This window comes from Macaca thibetana, chromosome 12, assembly GCF_024542745.1.
Source record: "Macaca thibetana thibetana isolate TM-01 chromosome 12, ASM2454274v1, whole genome shotgun sequence".
NCBI lineage: Eukaryota > Metazoa > Chordata > Mammalia > Primates > Cercopithecidae > Macaca > Macaca thibetana.
This window is the reverse complement of record NC_065589.1, coordinates 102,519,878-102,543,587: the sequence shown is the minus strand read 5'-3', so window position 1 is coordinate 102,543,587 and position 23,710 is coordinate 102,519,878. Positions and strand designations below refer to the sequence as shown.

General features: G+C 34.3%; 1 protein-coding gene across 3 annotated transcripts in view; it reads right to left on the bottom strand.

Annotated features, from left to right (window-relative positions):
• LRP1B (LDL receptor related protein 1B) overlaps nt 1-23,710 on the bottom strand; it is a 1,933,102-nt gene that overhangs the window by 233,407 nt on the left and 1,675,985 nt on the right. For all 3 annotated transcript variants that reach the window (XM_050752792.1, XM_050752793.1, XM_050752794.1), the window contains exons 60-62: nt 22,338-22,537; nt 4,085-4,273; nt 3,092-3,240 (exon numbers count right to left, since the gene is read on the bottom strand). In XM_050752792.1, the coding sequence (XP_050608749.1) occupies nt 3,092-3,240; nt 4,085-4,273; nt 22,338-22,537 (538 nt within the window). The remainder of the gene's footprint in view (nt 1-3,091; nt 3,241-4,084; nt 4,274-22,337; nt 22,538-23,710) is intronic.

Sequence of the window (23,710 nt, the reverse complement as noted above, 5' to 3'; positions counted from 1 at the left end):
TAGATATAAATATAAAACAGTCTTCATCATAAATGTTCTCTAAGACTAATATCATCATAAAATAAACTGTAGACTGTAATTATCACCCACAAGAAAAAGCTATAAAGAAACTACTAAATATGTGTCTACTAATATGAATACCAGGATAAAATGCAATCCCAACATGGTGAAGTTTAGTTGAAACAAGAAGAGTCTCTATTTTAAAGCTTAAGTAAAGCCATTTTTAAGTTGACTTTTTTTCTAATTAAAATGATTTTCATTAAATACTTGAAATGACTAGTGTTATATGAATTAAACTTAATCTTAACTTTTATTAGATTATCAGACTATGTTTTCAATTCTAATAGAATTCTTATTGATGTGATTTGCCTGTTTTTTCCTAAAATAATAATATTTGGTGAACATGTCATTTGTTGACAATCATTAGATGATATATCAAAATCCCTATGTAAGAATAAATAAATAATGCAAAATTTTCATCAAAATACTTACTAGCATGATTGTAAACTGCCTAGATAATTTGCTTCCTTTAAAGGTCTACCTCACTGAAAATCATGTTTCTACAAACTGATTTTTCTCCAAGAAGTATACAAGAGATAGATTTTCCTCTTATTAGATCAGAAAAGAACCAGAGGTAAAATGGTCTCACAAACGAGAAGATTTACAGGGATAACCACTTAACACTTTGCATTACCTGTTCTTCATGAACTTTTTTTCTTTCGTTTTTTATTTGTTTTTATTTTTTGAGACAAGAGTTTCACTCTGTTGCCTAGGCTGGAATGCAGTGGAACGATCTTGGCTCACTACAGCCTCCGCCTCCTGGGTTCAAGCAATTCTCATGTCTCACCCTCCGGAGTAGCAGGGATTACAGGTCCATGCCACTACACCCAGCTAATTTTTAATATTTTTTAGTAGAGATGAGGTTTCGCTATGTTGGCCAGGTGGCTCTCCAACTCCTGACCTCAAATGATCCACCTGCCTCATCCTCCCAAAGTGCTGGGATTATAGGCGTGAGCTACCGGGCCTGGGCAATTAACTTTTTCCTTGAAGATGAAACTAATGAAGTGATACCTCCTCTTTTTCAGTTGTTTTCAGAAATATGGTTGAAAAGTATTGTCCACATTTGGATTTGTTTGCTCTGTCTTGCTATTGTTAAGTTTTTAAAAATTCATGATAGACTATTGGGGATATTTAAAAATTATAAATATTTTAGTGTTGTCATCATGGATACCAAATTGGGAAATAATTTTATTAGATAAATAATACTTTCAGGGTGAGTTAGGTTTTCATTTATTTGATTAATCTAATTTGTTGGCATTGGATAAACAGTTACAGATTTTCATATATAATATTTTTAAAAATGTTATCCCTTTGATGCCTGTAGTGAGTCTGATGTTTTACTCTCTGTGCCTTGCTATTTGAGATGTTCACCTGTGCTTCAAAGAATACTGTGATTTTGCTCTATTTTTAGTTGGCTATTAAACCATCGCCACTGTAGTGACTCAGGCAGGCATCATCTCTACTAAGCCAGTGACAGCCTCAGTTTTGGGCCTCAACAGACTGATATATGTATGATCACTCCAAAGCAAGAGACCAAAGATTATTTTAGAATAACCTGAGTGGACGCTACCTGAAAATTTGACTAAATAGCACCAATAGTATTGATAATCCTATTTTAAAATATTTAAAAAAATGTTATTTCTCTCTTTAATTTGACCACTAAGAATAATTCAGTCACTAATTTTATCTCTCATAATGGCTTAAATTTCCAGCTCTTTAAAAATAATACTTTTTTACACAAATACTCAGGGACGTTTAATTAGAATAACACATTTTGTAATAAAAGCAGAGTCTATGGCTTGTGCTTTCAATGAGTCATCAGAACGTCCTGAGGGCAGCTCACACTACACACATGACTTTTTATGTAAATTTCAGCTGCAGTATACGACAATAGTAATAAAAAAATCTACTATGTACCAGGGACTTTTCCCATTTAATCTGTATATGGCTTAGAAACAGTATAATCCCATTTAAAAGATGAGAAAACCAAGGTACCAAGAAGTAACAAACTCAATTTAAAGTCGAGTCTGGGTTATGATCACAGAGGGTCTGGCTTCAGAGTCTATGCCCTTAACCTCTACACATTCTGACTCCCTGAAAAAGTTCTAGTAGTTGTTATTTATGCAGTTCTTTCGTGTATGATAGTCCTAAATCTAATCTGAAAGGCAAGCTGAGCTAAATTTAGCTTCCCCATTTTGAAGATAGAAACAATCTAAGAGAAATTCGGTCTCTTGCAATGAAACCACTGCTAGTAACTGGAAAATTAGCAAATTCAAACACATGATTCTAAAAATAAATTTAGTCATTTAAAAGACAAAATATAGTTTGACAGTTTTATCTTAAATCCAACAAGATAGTGGCTCATGTGTTACAAGGTACAGTTTTATAATGTGATATGACTATTGTCCAAAATTTGAAAGTAATAAAATCAAGTCCATGCAACTACCATACAGTAGACAACTTAACTCCTGGGATATCTTCAACTGAAAATAATTAAGTTTTAAAGAAAAAGAGGTTTCAGAAGAAAGTTATTTTGATCATATAATTTATTTTAATAAAAACAAAATCTAGAGACTTACTCTCCAGTTATCTTTTCCAGATCACCAACTCTGGAAATGGAAAGTGGGGACAGTGACATAGAGCATATTATCTGGAGAGATTTCCTGCTCTGTTTAAACTCCACCTCCTTTTACCTACACCATTCCTCAATCACCTTGCCTTATTAAACTACATAAATCTCCTCTGTTGTTGCTGTTATGCCCACTTAGGATTTGAGACATTATTTGTGTGGATCTGTGAAATACTTTTTTCTTTCTCTTTCTTTTTTGTTTGTTTGTTTGTTTGTTTCCTTTTTGGCCTTTATTTATTCTTCCTAATGGCTAAGGCCCATTTTAATGAGGTGTTATAGTGCTTTTCCTTTATTCTGTGACCATCTCTACAATGTATGGAATGATCATTCAATGTTATGCTAAACAAAAGAACTGATGTTTCACCATACACTCTATAAGAAGATTCGCAGACCTCCACTCACCTGGCTGGCTGTGCAGTTGGATAAGCAAGTCCTATTATCAGCTGCCAGATAGAAGTTGGTGGGACATGCACAAGTGTGGGTTTTTCCAGGGGCCAAAAGGCACAGATGACTGCAACCACCATTATTTATCATGCAGAGATGTTTGGAGACTACAGATAAGAAAGAAACAACAACAACAAAACAGGATAATCAAAACTAATAATATAACATGGGATTAGAGATAGGACATTTAAGCTTCATAACTTGAATTGGAATAAATCTTTGTAATCAAGAACTCATCAAAACTATAAATATAATTTTACTTTTTCACAAATGCTACTCATTGTCCATTGACATTAATTTGACCATTCAATAATTTTAAGGGTGCATTTCTACAAAACAAGAATTTTAGTAGGAAAAAACTGTCCATGAGAAAAATAAACAAGACTAGAAGCATTTTGGATGAAGACAACATATGTTCAGAAATACAAACATAAAATAAAACAATGAAACAATGATCTACACCTAGGAGTGTAATGGCTTTGCTTTATAGGCCAGATAAGTTTTTTAAGGAAAATAATCAAACCTTTATTTCACAAGGCCAGATGAAATTCCTATTGAACACATGTTGAAGAAAACTTGATAGAGTTGTCAGTTTTAAAATCTGAGAGCTACTTAACATAATTCTTCCTACTCAGCATTGCAGAAACTAAGGATCCTCTATTTTGTAAACAAATTATTTCAAGAATACAGTCTTCACTTATCTAAGTGCATTATTATCATTTTATATGAGTTGAACAAATCTACAATTCTTTGTCCTATTATTGAGCTTCTATCATATGTCTTAAGAGCAGTACTTCATATTGATTGAATTCTTCCATAAAGTGATGCTAAATAATTAAATCTAGTAAACTTCATCAAAAATAAAATTACATTTAACCTTGAAAGAATAAAAAATGGAATGTTACTGAAAAATGTTAATGCATTTATGGAAATCATGGAAAGAATAATTACCATCAGGTTGTCTATAAGAATGATACACCTGGATATCTGTGATGGCATGCCATGAGTTAATCAGTGAGAGTCTGTCTGCTCCCGATGTTTTATGGGCACGGCTGAGTGACTTGGTTTTCCCATCAGTCCAGTAGATGTAGTCTTCAAACAATGTTAGTGCAATCACCCCTGGAATATCTTGATTAGGGACTGTAATAGGAGATGGTAAGATTAATGTTCAGTCTTGGAAGACTGCCAGTTAAAATATTCAATACTACATGGGCTGACAGATACAACTGCTACAGAACTTCTGTGAATAATTGCTGTGACAACCTGTCAGGCCAGCAAAGTTCTTTATTACCGGTTAAGAGAATGCAGGATTGGGCACAGGAGCTAGCTTTGCTCAGATTTGGCTTGGTTCAATCACTGGAAAAAAAAATGAATGTGATTCTTTCACCATTAAAGCCTGCTTCACCAGAAACAAATACCATCCACCATTTTAAAATTCATAATTTATATATATGTGTGTATGTGTGTGTATACATACACACATATTTACATATATACATATATATCTCCTTCTGGTTGTTCTTAATTTAAATACCTAAATCTAAATGTCATTGTCCTACTTTTTTCACATGCAAAATGATTAAATTATAGGTCCTGGAAGAAATGTGTCTACTACCTGGAAATAAAGTGGCTGTGAAACTACTATAAACCTTTTCAGCCACTGAGATTTTATGAGCACTTTTACTTGCAAGGTGAGCTGGGATGGGGTAGAGGGAAATAAATGTGGCAGATAATAATGTATTATGCAAATTTAATGATCATAAAACTGTTTAGGTGCAGATTAAAATTGTTTTATAATTATTCTTTCTGATGTTTAAATGTAAACAGTAGAGTGAGCATCACAAATGTGAATTATTCATTTGAGAGAGTCCAGGGTCCTATCCAGTGGATATGGTAGATCTGTTCAGTGGTTTGGGTTTAAATAATTTTAAACAGTGATAGAGTTTTCTTTGTGCTTCTACTTTCTCAAGATTGACAAATAATAAATGGAGAAGATGAAAATTCTCTAACTTATACAAACATACTATTTTTCTGTATTAATTTTGAGATATACTTTTAGAAATTCTGACATGTTCATTAATGAAAAAAGGTACGATATTTCCAGTAATATTTACTTTTTTCTTAGATTTTAATGACTGAAAATTAATTTATGGCATATTCCTCATTCAGTAGTAACTAAAAAACTATCAAAATTTAAAATACAATTTAGTATTTACAAGAAGCTTTACAGCCTTATTTTTTAAAGCTGAGTAAATTTGTATTATCAACTAAAGCAGATATTTTAATTTTTTTGATTTGTTATTTGTATTCTGATAGGCCAAATGTTATCAGATAACTCACTACAACTAAGAGACAATAGAAAAAAAAGAAATAAAATTTGAAACCTCAACATAAGTCATATATTAAGTCACTGAATACTATTTCTAATATAAAATCTAGTTAGAAATTCATCTCAGAACAGATACTATGCATATGAAGGATGTAAACATTTTAAAAATCCAGATTTGTACACTTTAGATGTTTTGAATTTTGATGTAAAAATCTAGATGTGCACACAACTTAATTATCTATGTGCTCTTGTAGACACAGATATCATTACTAAAATAAATAAGTGAAATTAGATAGAATGAAAAGGACACTTTACTATAATTAATTACGTGTGAGCTATTTATACAAACTAATCCCACCATTTTTCTTTGACTTTATAAATTCATACAAAAAAGATAAAATAAATGTGGCAAAATGTTAGTAATTAATTGAATCTTGGTGATGGGTGATTATTATAAGATCCTTTCACCTTATATATAGATTTCAAGATTTTTAGAATAAAATAAAAATTTATGGGAAATGTTGAAAGCCTCAAAATATTTAATGTGAATCTCGTTAGATGCAAAGGTGATAGTTAAATCATTAAATATGGGCTCAAAAAGTTAATCATCATTTTTAAGGACCACAATCCATAAGATATTTAATTTACTTATGTAAGAAAAATAAAGTTATTGTAAGAATCTGCCAATTAGCACATCAAAAGTAACAGTTTTTTAAATTATCAGCAGTAACTACAGGTGATATTTATTAAGCACTTGGGTGCACTAGAACTAGGCCAGTGGGAGAGGCAATTTATATATTTTATTTTGCATTATATTCTTAAAAACTCTATTGTGCAGTAGCAGTGATATGGTTTGTCTCCATGTCTCCACCCAAATTTCATGTTGAATTGTAAACTCCAGTGTTGAAGGAGGGATCTGGTGGGAGGGGATTGGATCATGGGAGCGGATTTCTCCCTTGCTATTCTCCTGCTAGTGAGCGAGTTCTCACGAGATCTGGTTGTTTTAAAGTGTGTAGCACTTCCCCCCTGTACTCCCTCTCTCCTGCTGCCATGTGAAGATATGTTTGCTTCCTTTTTGCCCTTCTGCCAGTAAGTTTTCTCAGGCTTCCCCAGCCATGTCTCCTGGACGCCCTATGGAACTGTGAGTCAATTAAACATTTTTTCTTTATACATTACCCAGTCTCAGATAGTTCTTTAGGGCAGTGTAAGAATGGACAAATACAAGTAAAGTTCATTTTGTAGATAAGGAAACTAAGATGTGGAAAATTTAAGTAACTTGGCAAAAGAGGGGTAGAAAAAAACTAGTAATTAAAAGTACTGGTATTTGAATCTTAGCTCTCTCCGGAGTGTGCTCTCTGGCCGTGTGATACCCTTCCACCATGGGATGACACCAGATGCCAGTGCCATGCTCTTGAATTTTCCAACCTCCAGAACCATGAGCCAGCTAAACTTATTTTCTTTGTAAATTACCAAGTCTGTAGTATTTTGTCATAGCAACAAAAACCAGACTAAGACAGGAAGTACATGGAGCTAATAAAAATAAACATGAGATGTGAAAGTATGAGAAAAACGTTTAACAAACAAACCCTTAACTAATGCTGAGATGTGGTTAAGTTTGGGGAAAAGTAGTCAATGTTGCCTAAAAATGATGATGACTATCATTTTTCAGAGAAAAGTTATATGACCAGTTGTCTATATAAAACTGCATTTGCTTAATTAACAGAGAAACATGAAAAGTACATTTAATAAATCTTTCATTTACAGATATTCAGTAGACACAGAAAAAAGAATAAACAGAGCTGCTATGTGGGCTGTAGTTTCACAGGTACTGACTATATATCTAAAGCCTATTTTATAGCTGCTTACTATAGTTAAGTCTCTATTCGGTGTAACAGCATTACATATTGTACTTTTTCCAGAATTCCACTCAAGCACTAGGTTCCTAATTTTTATTTCATAGACTACATCATTCAGAAGAAAAGGGTTGATATTTGGCAAAAATAAATAAATCAAATAAATACTCCTTTTGGGAGTTTTTCCCTTTGAGTTGAGTTGGATGTTATCCTGCTAAAGCTCAGTGTAATTACGACAAATAGAAAAGGTGGTCATTGCTTGAACCCGGGAGGTGGAGGCTGCAGTGAGCCAAGATCGCACCACTGCACTCCAGCCTGCGTGACACAGCAAGAGTCTGACTCAAAAAAAAAAAAAAAAAAAAAAAAAAAAAAAGAAAGAAAGAAAAAGAAAGAAAGAAAAAGAAAGAAAGAAAAAAAGAAAAGGTGGCTATTCAGAACATGGTTTTGGCTTAACTGTTGCCTCACAGCTCGATATACTCTATTACAATACTCTTGATTATTCATTTTTTTAGATAGCATTTATAATGCTAAACAAGTATATTCCTGGGTAATATCATTCTAAATTTGTATTTCTGACTAATCTAGTTTAAATACTTAAGAAACTAATGCCACAGTTACACAGTTCTCAGCTTTTCTTGAGTTAAAATCTCATAGTTAGTGTTATGGGAGGATACAGCATTAGGATATTGATAGCTTTGACATGGTTTCCTGCACTGAGTATGTCAATAGACATTTCACTAGTAATACTATCTTATTTTCCATTCTTTATCTCCCCAGATTTACTTTAAAAATCTAAATGCTACCTTAAAATATTACTTTATGCCCAGCAATCACTGAAATTTATTATTTAAAAATGACTATAGGCCAGGCGTGGTGGCTGACATCTGTAATCCCAGCATTTTGGGAGGCCGAGGCAAGCAGATCACATAAGGTCAGGAGTTTGAAATCAGCCTGATCAACATGGTGAATCCCCATCCCTACTAAAAATACCAAAATAGCTGGGCATGGTGGTGGGTGCACGTAATCCCAACTACTCGGGAGACTGAGGCAGGAGAATCCCTTGAACCCGGGAGGCGGAAGCTGCAGTGAGCTATGATCATGCTATTGCACTGCAGCCTGGGAGACAGAGCAAGACTCCGTCTAAAAATAATAATAATAAATTAATAAAATAAAATAAAAGTTGTAAAGTCTTTATTCATATTTCAAAAGTAAAAAATAAGATATAGAATGCAATCACCAAATTATGTTATTACTTTTATGAAGGAATCAAGATTAGAGTAACAGGAGCTGAGAATTGATTTACTTGAGTTATAAAGTATTTATATATTGATTTGAAGGAAATACCTGAACAATCAGTGATCCATTAAGGTTAACTTATCCCTCACTCTATGGCTATGTTTGGAAAAGTAATCCCCTAAAACTTTAAAGTTTACAAACATATCAAATCAAACATTAAATCCTACTATCTTTTTCTTTTTAATATATTTAAGATACTCCCATTTTTTTAAATAATTCTTGGTGCCATTATCCCAAATAAAGGCTCATATCCCGTCACACCAGTAATACTGCAAAATTATTCTAACTTGTCACCTTATTTTTAATCCCCTCCAATCTCTTTTATATTAGTCAGAATTGCTGCAGAAAATAGAAAACATATCTTTAAGTCATAATTGAAGAGGGTTTAATAAAGAATTATTTATAGAGATGGGCATGCAAAGGTACAAATAATGCATTGCTTTTTACTAGGTCTGTTACCAGAAGCTAGTGAAAAATGCAGCTGAGGTGAATAAAGCCATCCAACAAGAGCAGTGGCCTTTAGTAGATAGACTCAGGCACTGCTAAATCATTACAGTTGAGCATAGATGGAAGGGAGATGGATAAATATTCTGACTTCTTTTTCTGTCCACTATCTAATGTCCTTGCAATGCAATTCATGGAGGAAATTCAACTTGATGTGGGAAGGTAAAAGAACCTGGGTGAGGTAGTCCACATAAGTCAGCTTTCCAGCACAGGAAGAGGGCAAAGAGGCAAAGCCAGGATAACTAGAACTCCCACTAATTGATATTTCTCATATCTTTTCATCTAACATATATCTTCCCAGATCCAAAACCATCCATGACACCCATTCCCTGGGTAATATGGTGCAAACTATCTAGCTTAACTAAAACACTATCTGTCTTCAGAAGAGAGAACCAAGTATGCTCATTTGATCCCCTCTTTTGAGAGACCCTGACACTAATAATTTGCCCTGATATTTTTCTAGAAGAATAAGAGCACAACGAGATATGTAGAGAAGATAGAGTGTGACTTAAAGTAACATAGTGTGAAAAACAAAAAGAAAGTGATGATAAAGAAAAACAATTAGCACTGAAAAAATGGGGTGAGGTTAAACAGAGGCTATGAAAAACTATAGTCTGGTAAAGAGGTGATAAAATTAGACGGCGGCAGAAAGTGATTTAACGCGACAAAGAAAGTGGAAGATTCATGACAGCAGTCAGTGGGAGGGTGGGTGGATAATGGTTTCTAGCTGATGAAGAGTGACAAAGAGTGGGTGGGTGGGAAGATGGCCAGGGTAGACTAATCTCCAGAGAAGCATCATTGAGCCAGAGCTTTAGTTAAAAGCATCTGGGAAAAAAAGTTCATGCTTTATATAACCTTATGGCCAAGGACATTTGTTCTTTGCTAATAATTATGTATGCCTCCTTTGGTGTTACTGTGCAAACCATTTAAAAAAAAATATTTCCTAAAACTTACAACGAGCAGCTCTTAAGTGTTTTGTTTAATTTTTGCCTCTGTGAACATTTTGCCTGTTTACTCTTTAATGCCATCCTACTTGATAGTAACAAACAGTATCACAAATAAAATTTAGGCAACAAGGTTCAAAAGCAATTTTTCAAAAAAAAAAAATAAAAGCATTAAGAAACGACAGGAACATGAAGGATGGCCAACATTTCCAACTGTTATGATAGAATATTGAAAGTTTATTTTTCTGATATTAAATATCATAGTCCTTCACTGAGACCTTGCTGGGATGGAAAGTAGTTTTTCCTTTTAGTATATGTCATAGTGCAGGAAAATCAGAGCTGATAGTGCCTGAAAGTAGATTATATGCTAACTTTTGAATAGTGATATTGATCAAATGTCCAAAATAAACTTGTATCCCTCCTTAGTGTAGTAGTTTATACTGGGACACTTAAAAAAGTGTAATACATAATGTCAAAGCATAGAAATTAATACTGTGGCTAAGAGTGGCGGATCACACCTGTAATCCCAGCATTTTAGGAGGCCAAGAAGGGTGGATCACCTTAGGTCAGCAGTTCGAGACCAGTCTGGCCAATATGGTGAAATATCATCTCTACTAAAAATATAAAAATTAGTCAGGCATGGTGGTGCATGCCTGTAGTCTCAGTTACTCGGGAGGCTGGGGCAGAATAGCTTGAGACCAGGAGGCAGAGGTTGCAGTGAGGCAAGATCGTGCCACTGCACTTCAGCCTGAGCAACAGAGTGAGACATTGTCTCAAAAATAAGCAAATAAATAAATAAAATAAAACAAAATAAAAAAGGAAATTCATACTGTATTTTGAAATCTTTTTCAGATTTAAGGCATTATTAGAGCTGAAGGCATCCATGGCCCATTATTTTCTAGTATTTCTTGCCTCATGTTGTCTACATTCTCATTTCAAATAATATGTACTCTCCATATATATTAGGAGTATTAGATTTATACCATTTAATCCCTTCCTGTCTCTTACCTATTTTTAAATTGTTTATAATAGAAGGTCAAATATAGCCATTTCAATATTTACTATCTAAAGAGTATTCCTGTTAATGAATGTGAAGTTTTATAAAGCAAACTCTCTAAACTGTTGTATACTCTTGAAAACAAGACTGACTAAAAATACATTAGTAGGATGATGACAATTCTCTCTAACCTGTCAAGTAAACAAAGCAACATTGCTTCATGCACTCGGTAAAGCATATTCCTTTTGCTTCAAAACTTTCTGGGCCCTTCTGCTGGTGATAAAGCCTTCACAGTACACAGAAATGTGATAGTCTGAACCGGACTATAAGTACTTACTATAAGAATTATTATATTCAACACACATATACATAAGGAATTTCTTTGTTAGAGAGTCTTAACAAAAAACAGAAGCCTTTGAAAAGCATTTGCCTCTGGGACAGATATCAAGTATAGTTATTTACATGAGTTTAGTATCTGGTCTTCTCATATTCCTGCAATGATAAATACATTTCTAAAATAAAAATGTAAAAGAGTGTAACATATCACAAGCATTTTCAATGCTTGTTTGCATTAGATCATTCTTGCATTTCTATAAATAAATACCTGAGACTGGGTAATTTATAAAGAAAAGAGGCTTAATTGGCTCATGGTTCTTCAGGCTTTACAAGAAGCATGGTGCTGGCATCATCTGTTAGGCCTCTAGGGAGGCGTCAAGAAGCTTACAATCATGACAGAGGAAGAAGGGGGACCAGACACATCACAAGGCAAAACAGGAGCAAGAAGCAGGTGGGGAGGTGCCACACACCTTTAAATGACCACTATCATGAAGACAGCACAAGCCATAAGGGATCTGCCCCCATGACTCACCACCTCCCACCAGGCCCCAACTCTAGCACTGGCAGTTATGATTCAACAAGAGATTTGGGCAGGAACAAATATCCCAACTATATCAGTGTTCCAGGTAGTCCCAGCAAAAGGGAAGAGTAAGTGAGAGAATTGGTAGAACAGCGCTTCTCTGTCCTAGATTCAACCTCAGCCAAATTCCTGTTAAGAAATGTTAGAAAAGTCACTGAATACATAGAACCCCTATTCTATGAGTAAGAACAACGCACAATAGTCTGCCAAAACAACACGCCTAAATTAGGAAGTAACCTGAAGTAAACCTACTGATCCCTAATCTACTTCTTCTTTTCGCATCCTCCACCACCTTGTATTTGGAATAGATGAAGTTGTTGAAAATGATTGAAAACTCAAATGAGGGTAATACTTAAAATGTCCCTATGTTTACAAGCATGTGGAACACATGACATTTGCAAAAAAAAAAAAAAAAAAAAAAAAAAAAAAAAAAAAAAAAAATTCCCTAAACATATATGCAAATTTAATGTATTCAAAGAACAAAACTGAAAGGCATGATTGACACTGAAATTCTAAGACATTTTAGAAACGGCAGTTAATTTCAATTTATTTTACTGGTTTAGAAACATTTCTATAGTAACTGAATTGTATTTTGCTCCCTTCCATTAACTTTTATTGTATTGTAAACAGCAGCACATCAACACTGTGGGCATAAAATAGTCTACTGTTTGTAATGGACTGTGAATGATAGAATTTTTTTTCAAAAGTACTAAAATGCAATATCTTACCAAGAAAGAAACACTCTAGAATATTATAAAATAGTGGAGGTGGTTGGTGGGAAGTATTCTTTCAACTTCCTCTCTTTTTTTTTTTTTTTTTTCCGGTGGGCTACAGTGGACATTTAAATTTTCTAAAAATCCAAATGCAAGAGCTATTGGGTTTCAGAATATGTGAACACAAAATATTCTATTTGTCTCTTTCAGTGTTTTTATTTTTGTCTTCAGAACAAACTCTTAAAACATATTTTACACCATTTCATCAGTAACATGCTGAGATCTAGATTCCTTTTTCCAACATTAATTAGACTAACACTGCATGGGTTATGATTTAGATTTTTAAATCCAAACACAGAACTGCCCCCTTACAACACAAACTGGAATCCCAGAGCAATAAACAAACAATAGAGTTAGACTACAATACTGACACTTTAATATGAGGCTCTGCAGGTCTAGAAGTACAGAAACAGTTATCCTTTAAATGACGAGCTGTAGTGAACATAATTGCTAGAAATTCTAAACAATTTTGCTCACGAAATATAAAAGAGTTCAGTGGTAACTATAGTTCAGAATCATACCCAACTATTACTCTACAGAGAAAATTAACAGTTAGAGTATAATTTTTTCTAGTATGCTGGATAAAATATGTACATAACCAACTGACTTAACACAAGGTTAAATCATTTTTTGATACACAGAAGAGTATCCTGAAAAAACCAATTTATTGGAACATATAAACTTAAAAACTCAAGGTCAAACATAACTTTTTCTTAGTTCACCCTTTTGTTATTACTATTCACACAGTATTTTCAGCCTTTTCTTTTCCAAAATAGTACCTCTCTGCCTAAGATATCTGAAGTTCAATGGCACAAGCAACCAAAATTGAAAAGAAGTAAATCTGAATTTATTTACTTTGATACAAGTGGTCAAAAATAAATTCCAGTCAAAATATAATTTTCTAATATTTAACTTTCTTTTCATTAAATGGAGAATGAAATATCTAAGCTAAGGTATATATACAATGTTATTTCTAAAATTTTTCTCAGGAGATATTTTTATCTTATGTTAATACACAACCCGTTCAGAGAAGGCTGTAGGTAGGGAATATAGTAGTTACTTTAACATAGCAAACTCTAATATGCAAATATCCCACTAAATCATGGTGCTATGGCCTTAATGTTGGTGTCTCCCCAAAATTCATATGTTGACACCTAATATCTTATATAACAATATTAGGCCTGGTGCAGTGGCTGATGCCTGTAATCCCAGCACTTTGGGAAGTCAATGCGGGTGGAGCACTTGAGGTCAGGAGTTCAAAACCAGCATGGCCAACATGGTGAAACCCCATCTCTAGTAAAAATTAAAACAAAAACAAAATTTGCTGGGCGTGGTGGCAGGAGCCTATAATCCCAGCTACTGGGGAGGCTGAGCCAGGAGAATTGCTTGAACCCAGGAGGCAGAGGTTGCAGTGAGTCGAGATCAAACCACTGAACTCCCTGCCTGGGAGACAGAGGGAGACTTCACCTCAAAAACAAAAAAAAAAAAAAAAAAAAAAAGAAAAGAAAAGAAAAAAAAGTCTTAAAAGGTAGAGGTGGAGGCTTTGAGAAGTGATTGTCATGAGGGTTCTACCCTCATGAGTGAAACTAGTGACCTTATATAAATGGCCCCAGGGAACTGCCATGTGAGGATACAGCAAGAAAGCATCTGTGAAGCAGACCCAGCACTCACCTGACACCAACTCTGCTGGTACCTTAGTCTTGAACTTCCCTGCCTCCAGAACTGGAGTAATACATTTCTGCTGTGTCTAAATTACCTAGTCTAATGTATTTTGTTGTAGCAGCCTGAACAAAGTAAGAGAAATACATACTGAGAAATGAGGTTGTCATTACATCACGTACTGTAAATGTGAAGTAGCTTTGGAACTGGGTAATGGGTAGTGGCTGGAAGAGTTTTGAGGTACATTGCCATAGAAGGACCTTAAGAGCAAATGTGGTGAGAGTTGACAAGAGGAAAGCTATAGAGGAAACCGTAATGTTCTTAGAGATTATCTGCGTGATTGTGATCAGAATGTTGGTAGCAATACAGATCATAAAGGCCATACTGATGAAGCCTCAAATGGGAATGAGGAACATGTTTTGTGTGTTTGTTGTTAAAAAAAAAAAAAAAAAAAAAAAAAAAAAAGAAAAAAAGAAAATGACACAGAAATTGGTTGAACTGTGTTTGCATCCTATTGTTTTGTAGAAAGCAGAGCTTAACAGCAATAAAATAGGATATCTTCCAGAAGAAATCTCTAAGTGTTAAAGGAGGTACTTGGCTTTGTTGCACTGCTTATAGTTAAATGCAAGAAGAGAGAAAGGAATTACGAATGGAATATATAACTAAAATGAAAGCAGAAAAAGATTTGGAAAATCCTCATCCTGGCCGTCTTGTAAAGAATGAACAAGCATGTGATAGAGAGAATATCAAGGGTGTGGCCAAGGGGTCATTTGATAAAGAGATTAGTATAGTGGAAGCCAGGTGCTGTTTATCAAGAAAATGTAAGAATGACCTCAGAAGCATTTTGGAGGTCTTCAAGGCTACCCCATCCATTACAGGCCCAGAATGCCAGAGGCGCCGGAGCAGAACAATTTCAAGGCTCTTCTCCCCATCTTTCAGTGTGGTGCTCTTTAGCCAGCCTAGCTGTGGTGCAAGCAGGCCCGGATGCAACTCAGGCTGTCCTTTTGGAAGTCAAATATAGTAAGTCTTAGTGATGTTCACATACTGGAATTTCCACTACGGCACAGAGTGAACATGAAGCAAGGGTCTGGCTGCCTTGATCTAAATTTCAAAAACAATGCCACAGACAGCCTTGGGGTTGGGGTAGACAACTGCCACAGGGGTGGGGCCACAGTAAGAACTCCTGTTATTGGGGCAATGAATAATGGAACCATGGAGTTGGGCCACTGCGGTGTCCCTTATAGGGCAAGGCCAAGGCCAAGCAGAGCTATGGGGGTGGAGTCACCCAGAAACCCCAGACTGCTAGAGCCACCAGCTTCCAACTTCAGCCTGGTAGAGCCACAGGCATGAGATTCCAACCCGTGAGAGGTGGAAAATGGGCTACACCCAGCAAAATTATGGAGGCAGGCCCCCCTGGAACTTTTGGGGTCCAACAGCCACACCTGTGTATCCAGAAGGCAAAATTTAGAGGATTTTATTCAAGAATATTAAACCTTTCTCTATAGCTTTCCTCTTCTTCTGAGCTCTCACCAGATATGCTCTTAAGAAAAGATTATACTGGAGCCTTGAGATTTATTTTTTTCCATTTTGGTTTTGGTGTTTGGTCAGGATCTATTGCCTCTTTCTTCTTTCTTATTTCTCCCTTTTGGAATGGAAGTGTTTATCCTATGCCCAGCACACTATTGTATTTTGGAAGCAGATAACATGTTTGATTTTACAGGTTCACAGCAGGAGAACGATAAATTATGTCTTAAGTTTCACTCATATCTGATTTAGATAAGATACAGATGAGACTATAGACTTCTGAGTTAGTGCTGGAACAAGTTAAGAATTTGGGGGCTATTGAGATCAAATAAGTGTATTTTTCACATAAGAAGGACATGAATTTGGGGGGTCCAAGGATAGAATGCTATGGTCTGAATGTTGACATCCCTCCAAATTCATATATTGGAACCTAATACCCAATGTGATAGTACTAAGAGGTGGGCCTTTGGGAAGTGATTAAGCCATGAGGACTCTATCCTTGTAAATGGGAATGGTGCCTTTATAAAAGAAACTCGAAAGAGCTCACTAGTCCCTTCTACCGTGAGAGGACACAGCAACAAGGCACCATCTATGAAACAGACAGCGAGCTCTTTACTAGACACTGATTCTACTGGCACCTTGATTGATCATGGATTACAGAAATGTAAGCAATAAATTATCCATCCAATAGTATTCTGCTAAAGCATCCCAGACAGACTAAGACACAGTATAAACATTTTAAAGCAACATCATTGCTCTTTTCATTTTGGAAAAGACACAAAAAATATTTGGATTTACTGAGATACATGCTTCATTTTATAGTAATTATATTCTAGTGGTTTTGTTTTTGTGTGTTTTTTCCTCATATATTATGCAATTTACCTGTCCAATATTTAAATCAATCCAAAAGATTTCAGGTGTGGATACAACTTTATTTGTGTAAGTGTACACTTATAACTATTAATATTAGAGGCTTTAACAAGCAGGTTTCAATCTTCAATTGTCTGTTCAAAAACAAGGGTGCTGTGTGAGAACTGGAAAGATATCAGGCCCTGGAATTAGGTAGATCTCAGTTCAAATTTTGATTCTCCTGATTACTAGCGCTATGACTTTGGACAGGTTACTTAATCTCTTTGAACATATTCCCTTGCTGGCAAATGGCTTTAATAGCACTTATTACATATATAGATTGGTAGAATAATTACAAGAGCACATATTGCATCAAGCACAGTCCCTTGAAATCAGTAGGCTTCTAATAAAATAATTGGTTCATAAGAGGATGACCCCTGTTCTTGGAATCCCATTAGCAGGCTAAGAAAATGTCTGTTGAAAGACAAACTAAATAGTATGTGTAAAACATACAGTACAAGGTAACACTCAAGAGTATAGGTTTTCTCCCTCATCATTACTTTGATTAGTTTACAAGTGTTCAACTTTAAAATATGTTAATAACCTTTATGATAACACTCAGGACAGGGGATTGTTTTGGTAGTTTGATATTTTCATCAAGGTTGAATGAGAAAGCATTTAATTATTACAGATTTCCAACCTCCCTCTCTTAGGTTTAAACTAAGGGAGACTCATTTGAGATTCAAAAGTGGAGATTTGGCAAAGATGCTAGAAGTGTTGATTGATCCATGTAACTGGAGGCTTAAAATTTTAGTTCTGGACTTTCCTTTCATGTAATATTTTTCAACACCCTTATTTCTACAAATGAGGCAACTGAGGCCCAGGGAATTTAACTACACTGTTCAGGGTGAATAAGCTAGTTAGCAGAAGATCCCATCCCAACCTGACCCCCAGCTCCTTGAGGTTCCCAGACTTCTTTTAAGATCTTAAAGGTTTTATTTCTCCAGTTTGAGGAGATCTTTCGCTTAAAGATCAGTACTCCAGGCCGGGCGCGGTGGCTCAAGCCTGTAATCCCAGCACTTTGGGAGGCCGAGACGGGCGGATCACGAGGTCAGGAGATCGAGACCATCCTGGCTAACCCAGTGAAACCCCGTCTCTACTAAAAAATACAAAAAACTAGCCGGGCGAAGTGGCGGGCGCCTGCAGTCCCAGCTACTCGGGAGCCTGAGGCAGGAGAATGGCGTAAACCCGGGAGGCGGAGCTTGCAATGAGCTGAGATCCGGCCACTGCACTCCAGCCTGGGCGACAGAGCGAAACTCTGTCTCAAAAAAAAAAAAAAAAAAAAAAAAAAAAAAAAAAAAAAAAAAAATCAGTACTCCAGCAAAGGCATATTACTTCTTATCTAAAATCAAAGCCTAAAATTCTCCTAGGAGGGTTTCAGTTGGGGAGTTGTAAGGAATCAGTCGCATATGTATGGACCTAGAAGAATACTATTTTTATTCATATATTAGGATCAGTGTGCTTTTGTGTAACACTGTATTTAAAAACTGAATATTTCCACCTGGAAAACATCCTCAAATTGCCAAGTTTCTCACTGGACCTATTCCACGTCTCAAGAGAGAGTAGGCAGAAAGAGTGTCACTTATTTGTGAACTTTAGTTAAATTATCAGGTTTTCTGAAATGCCTTTTAGGGAAGGACATAATATAGAATGTTTAATACATCTTTAGAATAGCACTTTTGCTGTTAAAATTAACGCATCTCCCACCAAAGTAGAGCATCGTAACATAGAGATTCTGAATATCTAAATTAGGCTTAGTTTGGCATTATTAATTCTTTTAAAAAATGTACAAATACATACAAAACTAATAAGTCATCAAATATTGGAATTCTTTTCCCCTAGCTATTCAATAATAATGTAAATCATTTATTTAATTTTTATAATGCCACTACCAGTATTTCTAAGCTTACATATATCTCCAATTTGGTCTACTACATAACTATTGACTCTAACACTGTATCTCCATTCCCACAGCTATAATCACTTCAAATATTTTCTCCTAAAATATTTTAACAGTCTCTAAATTGGTTGCCCTTCCAGGGTCTTTCATTTCACATGCTGTTGTCAAATCTAATAACAGCACTCCATCAACTAAACACCATCAATAGCTCCCTGTGACCTAAGGATAAATTCCAAATTACTTAGCATACAAGGCTTGTGACAATCTGGCCCCAATTTGCCCTTGTGCATCTAGTGTCATTATCTCATTCTTATATGACTTCCAGTCATAGCCAAATTGAGTAAACCCCATGCTATTTCAAGACTCTATCACATCTTTGCGCATGCTGTTCCCTCTGTGTGAAGAATCCTTCTTACATTTTCCCTCTACGGGGAGCTTTTGCTAAATCTCTCAAACTGCTCAAAGATCTTCCCACTTTAGCAGTCTTCACTACTCCTGCCTGCATTTTTGGAATATTTTGCACATACGTCTTACCCCCAATCTAATTTATGTCTTTTCCTGCATATTGGTTTTGTCGATTGAATTATTTTCTGAAGGTAGAGACTTATTCATCTTTACAACACCAGGGGCCTAGCATAGTGCACGGCACAGAAAGACAGGTCAGTAAATATCTAATGAACGAATGAATGAATGAATGAATGAATGAATGAATGATGGTCATAGTTAAAGAGAAGAAATCAGAGCAATTAATAAAAGAAATTAATGAAGATATAAATTAAAATACACTGATTTATTCAGTAGCATGTCTTTTACTGTATCACTATATTATTAATATTATATCATATGTTACTATAGTGAATAACAGTAGAGTGATACAGAGAGATAAAGATTAGGGAGAGGTTCATGTGACTAAGATTGCATCTAAATTTTCCTAAGCTAGTAAATTGACTGATATATTTTGGAATTTTTTGTTCAGGTTTTCAATGTGGTGTGTAGATTTGGTAGGAGGGTGAATTAGGGTGTATCAGGGAGCAAAGAAAGAGGAATGGAAGCTCTCAAACAAATTGTAAGGCACATGTACCTTGGAGATAATCTGAACCTTTGTTTTAAGTCACAGAATTTTTAGAAACCTCAGATATTCTTGAACTAGACAAATAATAATAAAATAATGCTTCATTTATAAAACTACTCTGTGGTGTAAACTGGAATACCTTTTGGGGAAAAATGCCCAACTTTTTAAACCATAAAGTCCAAGGGGTGACTTTTCTAAAATTTGGCTTATGAAAAAGGGCTGCTGTTCTAAAAAGTCTCATATATTTTTTATATTCTCAAATTACTTTATCATGACTGGCTTGTCTCATTGCTCTGGTTAGCTCAGATTTCAGTTTTAAGAAATACAATAAATGAGAAAAATAACATTGGTTTGGTTTAAAACAATGTGGCTAGTGATGAAGTAACACAAAAGTTATTGATACGAATGTCTCATTTTCCACCTGCAAATAAACAACTAGGAAACCATAGCGTTCTTTGTCTTTATGTGGCAAATGCAAGTAGAATAATCCAATACCTCTTTACAAATGTGGTAAATTCATGGCTCTTTCTTTCGTTGATGGTAGAGTTGGCATAATTCACGCTGGCTCCAATTAGTACCTCATTAGTAACTACCAGATAATTATTGGCCTGCGCTCAGATATTGGCAGATGCCTGATAAGGCACTTAGTGAATTTTTCACGAGTCTTTCTGAGAAAACCTTCAGGAGAAAATATTCTGAAGGCTGTAATTCTACTTTTCTTCCCATTTGAATCTTGATGCATTTTCAAAATCAAGTTTGTAATTTTTAATAACATCATACTAGACTATCTTTCAGCCAAATATTTTACTATTTAATACATTTAGCGCCATTTCTACCTGTTACACATGTCTCTCTATCCAAAGTCACCACCAGTACACTTTAACATGGACTTAATTTTGAATTAAGGTTAACAAAGCATTAGTCACCACATAAGTGACATAATTTTTTAATAAGTAGGAAATGAAGTCAATAGTTTCTAATAGATCTAATATTTTTTAACAATTTTAGCTTCAAACTTCAAAGACTCAAAGGAAAGGCAAATATTTAATACTGCGGTGTTTTTAAATAGTCACCTACCTAATCAAAATATATATATAAATTTTGTTGTACAATGAAATTTTAGTAAAAAGTAATACATATACAACCACCTAGCACTTTATATGGAGGCTAAAAATGAAAAGATTTATGGTTACATGGAAAAATATTGACTGTCACAATAAAACTTTCAACTGTGCAACCCAAGAATGAGGCAGAACATTTCATTATTGATTCTTTGGGGGAGATATAACTTCTAAATGCTAAGCGTGATTTCAATCTGTCAACATTCCTTTTGCTGTAATTAAAATCCTAAAGTGTTCTTTAAATAATTTTTCACTTAAATTGCATCCTGATGAGTTTTTTATCTCCATAATTGGAATGTCAACACCTAAGTAAGTGACTCATCCAACTGCACTCTTCGTACTGCAATGTTCTTACCCTTAAGAAAGCACCTCTAAAAACTTCCTGTCAGCATTGCTAATTAGAACGATGAAAAGATATATTTGTTTAAACGTCAACTGACAGGAATGTAGGTAAAATTATTAAGTGGTGTAACTTTGGTGCCTTTTACCTTTTCTCTTTTTAAACTCATTGCTTTATTCCACACTGGAACACACTGGCAGAGTATTACTTGATGATTAAGAAAAATCCTTTCTTCCTTATCATTTCTCATCCTTCCCTCCTCCAGGGGTTTTTGCCTTAAGCTTAATGCCAGAGAAGGAAGCAACTTGACAAGCTAAACTGTTATTAACATGTAGACTTTATTTGGGACCTCTCTTTGAAACTCTTATTTTAAGTGATGTTTGGAAATGTAAACCCCTGATAGCAAAGGTGACATTAAGTTAGTGAAGATCAATAAAAATTCATTTATTTGTTCAGGAAAAAGTCTAATTCTTAAAAAGCTACCTGTTACCTAAAACATTTTGATGTAATTTGAGTCATTTGTGGCTTCTGCTATATCCATGTCATGTTTAACTATACTTGACCTCTTCTCTGTTATATCCTTGTCTGTTACTATTTTGTATGTTAATTATTGTTGCTGCTGTGATTAGGTAACAGTAACATTAGTCATGTACACAGCTTAACTGATAACTTATAAAACTATACTTTTACTCAGTTTTTTAAGAAAATTGAAATCCTAGCAGATTGCAGGAATAGCCTCATATTTACAAGCAAATAACCTTCTATTTCAATTCAATTGGGATACATGTGAATATTAATTTATAAAACTACAGCCCATTTACTAGAAAATCTATTTAGAAAAATACAATTAAAGAAAACATTGATAGTGTAAAATATCTTATGCATAACATATAATTTTTAAATAATTATGTCTCATTCTAATTTATCAATATTTTCATAAAGGAGTATAATAATGTAATCTTAAATTAAATGTTTGATGAGAGAAAGCATATAAGATAAATATATATTTTTTAATAAATATTTTATGACCTGGTAAAATACTAAAATATTTATGCTACTGGACCAACCTTTGTGTCTACGAGATCCATCCATGTTGCTAAATTCAATGTGATTTTCATCAGCCCAGTAGAGTCTATGGTTAACATAATCTATTGTTAGTGCCATAGGTCTAGAAATCTTGGTTTCTATGACAACACTCTGATTGGTTCCATCCATTCCAACACGACCAATATGAGGATACTCGCAGCAGTCAATCCAATACAAATACCTAGGAAAGAAAATCCATAACTATTTTGTTTACAGATTCTCTGGGAGCAAAACATCAAACAATATATTACCTTTTTGCTCAACTGTTTCCACATTAATTCTTGCCATTTCTCTGAATTACAGCTTTTAAGAAGCATCCTTTGATGCAAAATTTCTTATGATGTTTTATTACATATCTAGTATGATTTGAAATATTCATATAACTTTAAAGATATGTTTATTTTAGAACACAAACTCATATATAACAATAATATTATATAATACTATCACAAATGTTAACCAATTATAGATGTTCAAAGCTAACATATGTAAATTTTCAAAAGGTATCTATCAATGTTGAAGGAATACAATTATCACTATTGATGTGTTATCTATGAAAAAGTCAAAAGGAATTATGGAGGTGCACATTTTATTTCCTTAATATGCATTGTTAAATATCGTATCCACTAACCAATTATGACTGTTTAAACTAATTAAAATAAAATAAATTAAATGAACCGTATTGCTCCTTCGTCACACGAGTCACATTTCGAGTACTTAGTAACCACGTGTGTCTAGTGGCCATCATATCTAACAGCATAAATATAGAGCACTTCCATTATCATAGAAAGTTCTACCGGACAGCAGTGATTTGCATTATGTTATTAGAAGTTCTATATAGGACAGTTCAGAAAGTGGGGGAAAAAAACAGTAAATGAAGTAAGTAATATTGATACTATATAAGTAGGTTGAGTTCAGTATAAATATTACACCTGATTAAATGCAAATAACGTATAAGCAGCAGATTACTTAGACATTTTTCTCTGTTTAATGAAGCCATTTGTTTTTTTGTTTTTTCCTCAAAGTAAGAGAAATTACTTTATGTTTTAGATGTTTCCTTGTCTATAAAAATAAAGATTTGAGTTATAGGATCTTTAATGTTATTATCACATTCCAATTCTGAAAATGAAATCTATTAACACAAGTAGATTTTTCTCTATTTCACTCTTTCTTTTTGCCAGGTATAATACTTAGCAATTAGTTCTTCAGATTTAGAAGATTTGCATCCAAATAATTTGGTTTAAAAATGTTTTATATGATTTAAATCCGTATATTCAATTTAAATCTAAAACATTCTTAAAATAATTTTTTTCTCATAAATTCTGACAGACATAATTATGTTCAGATATTTTAA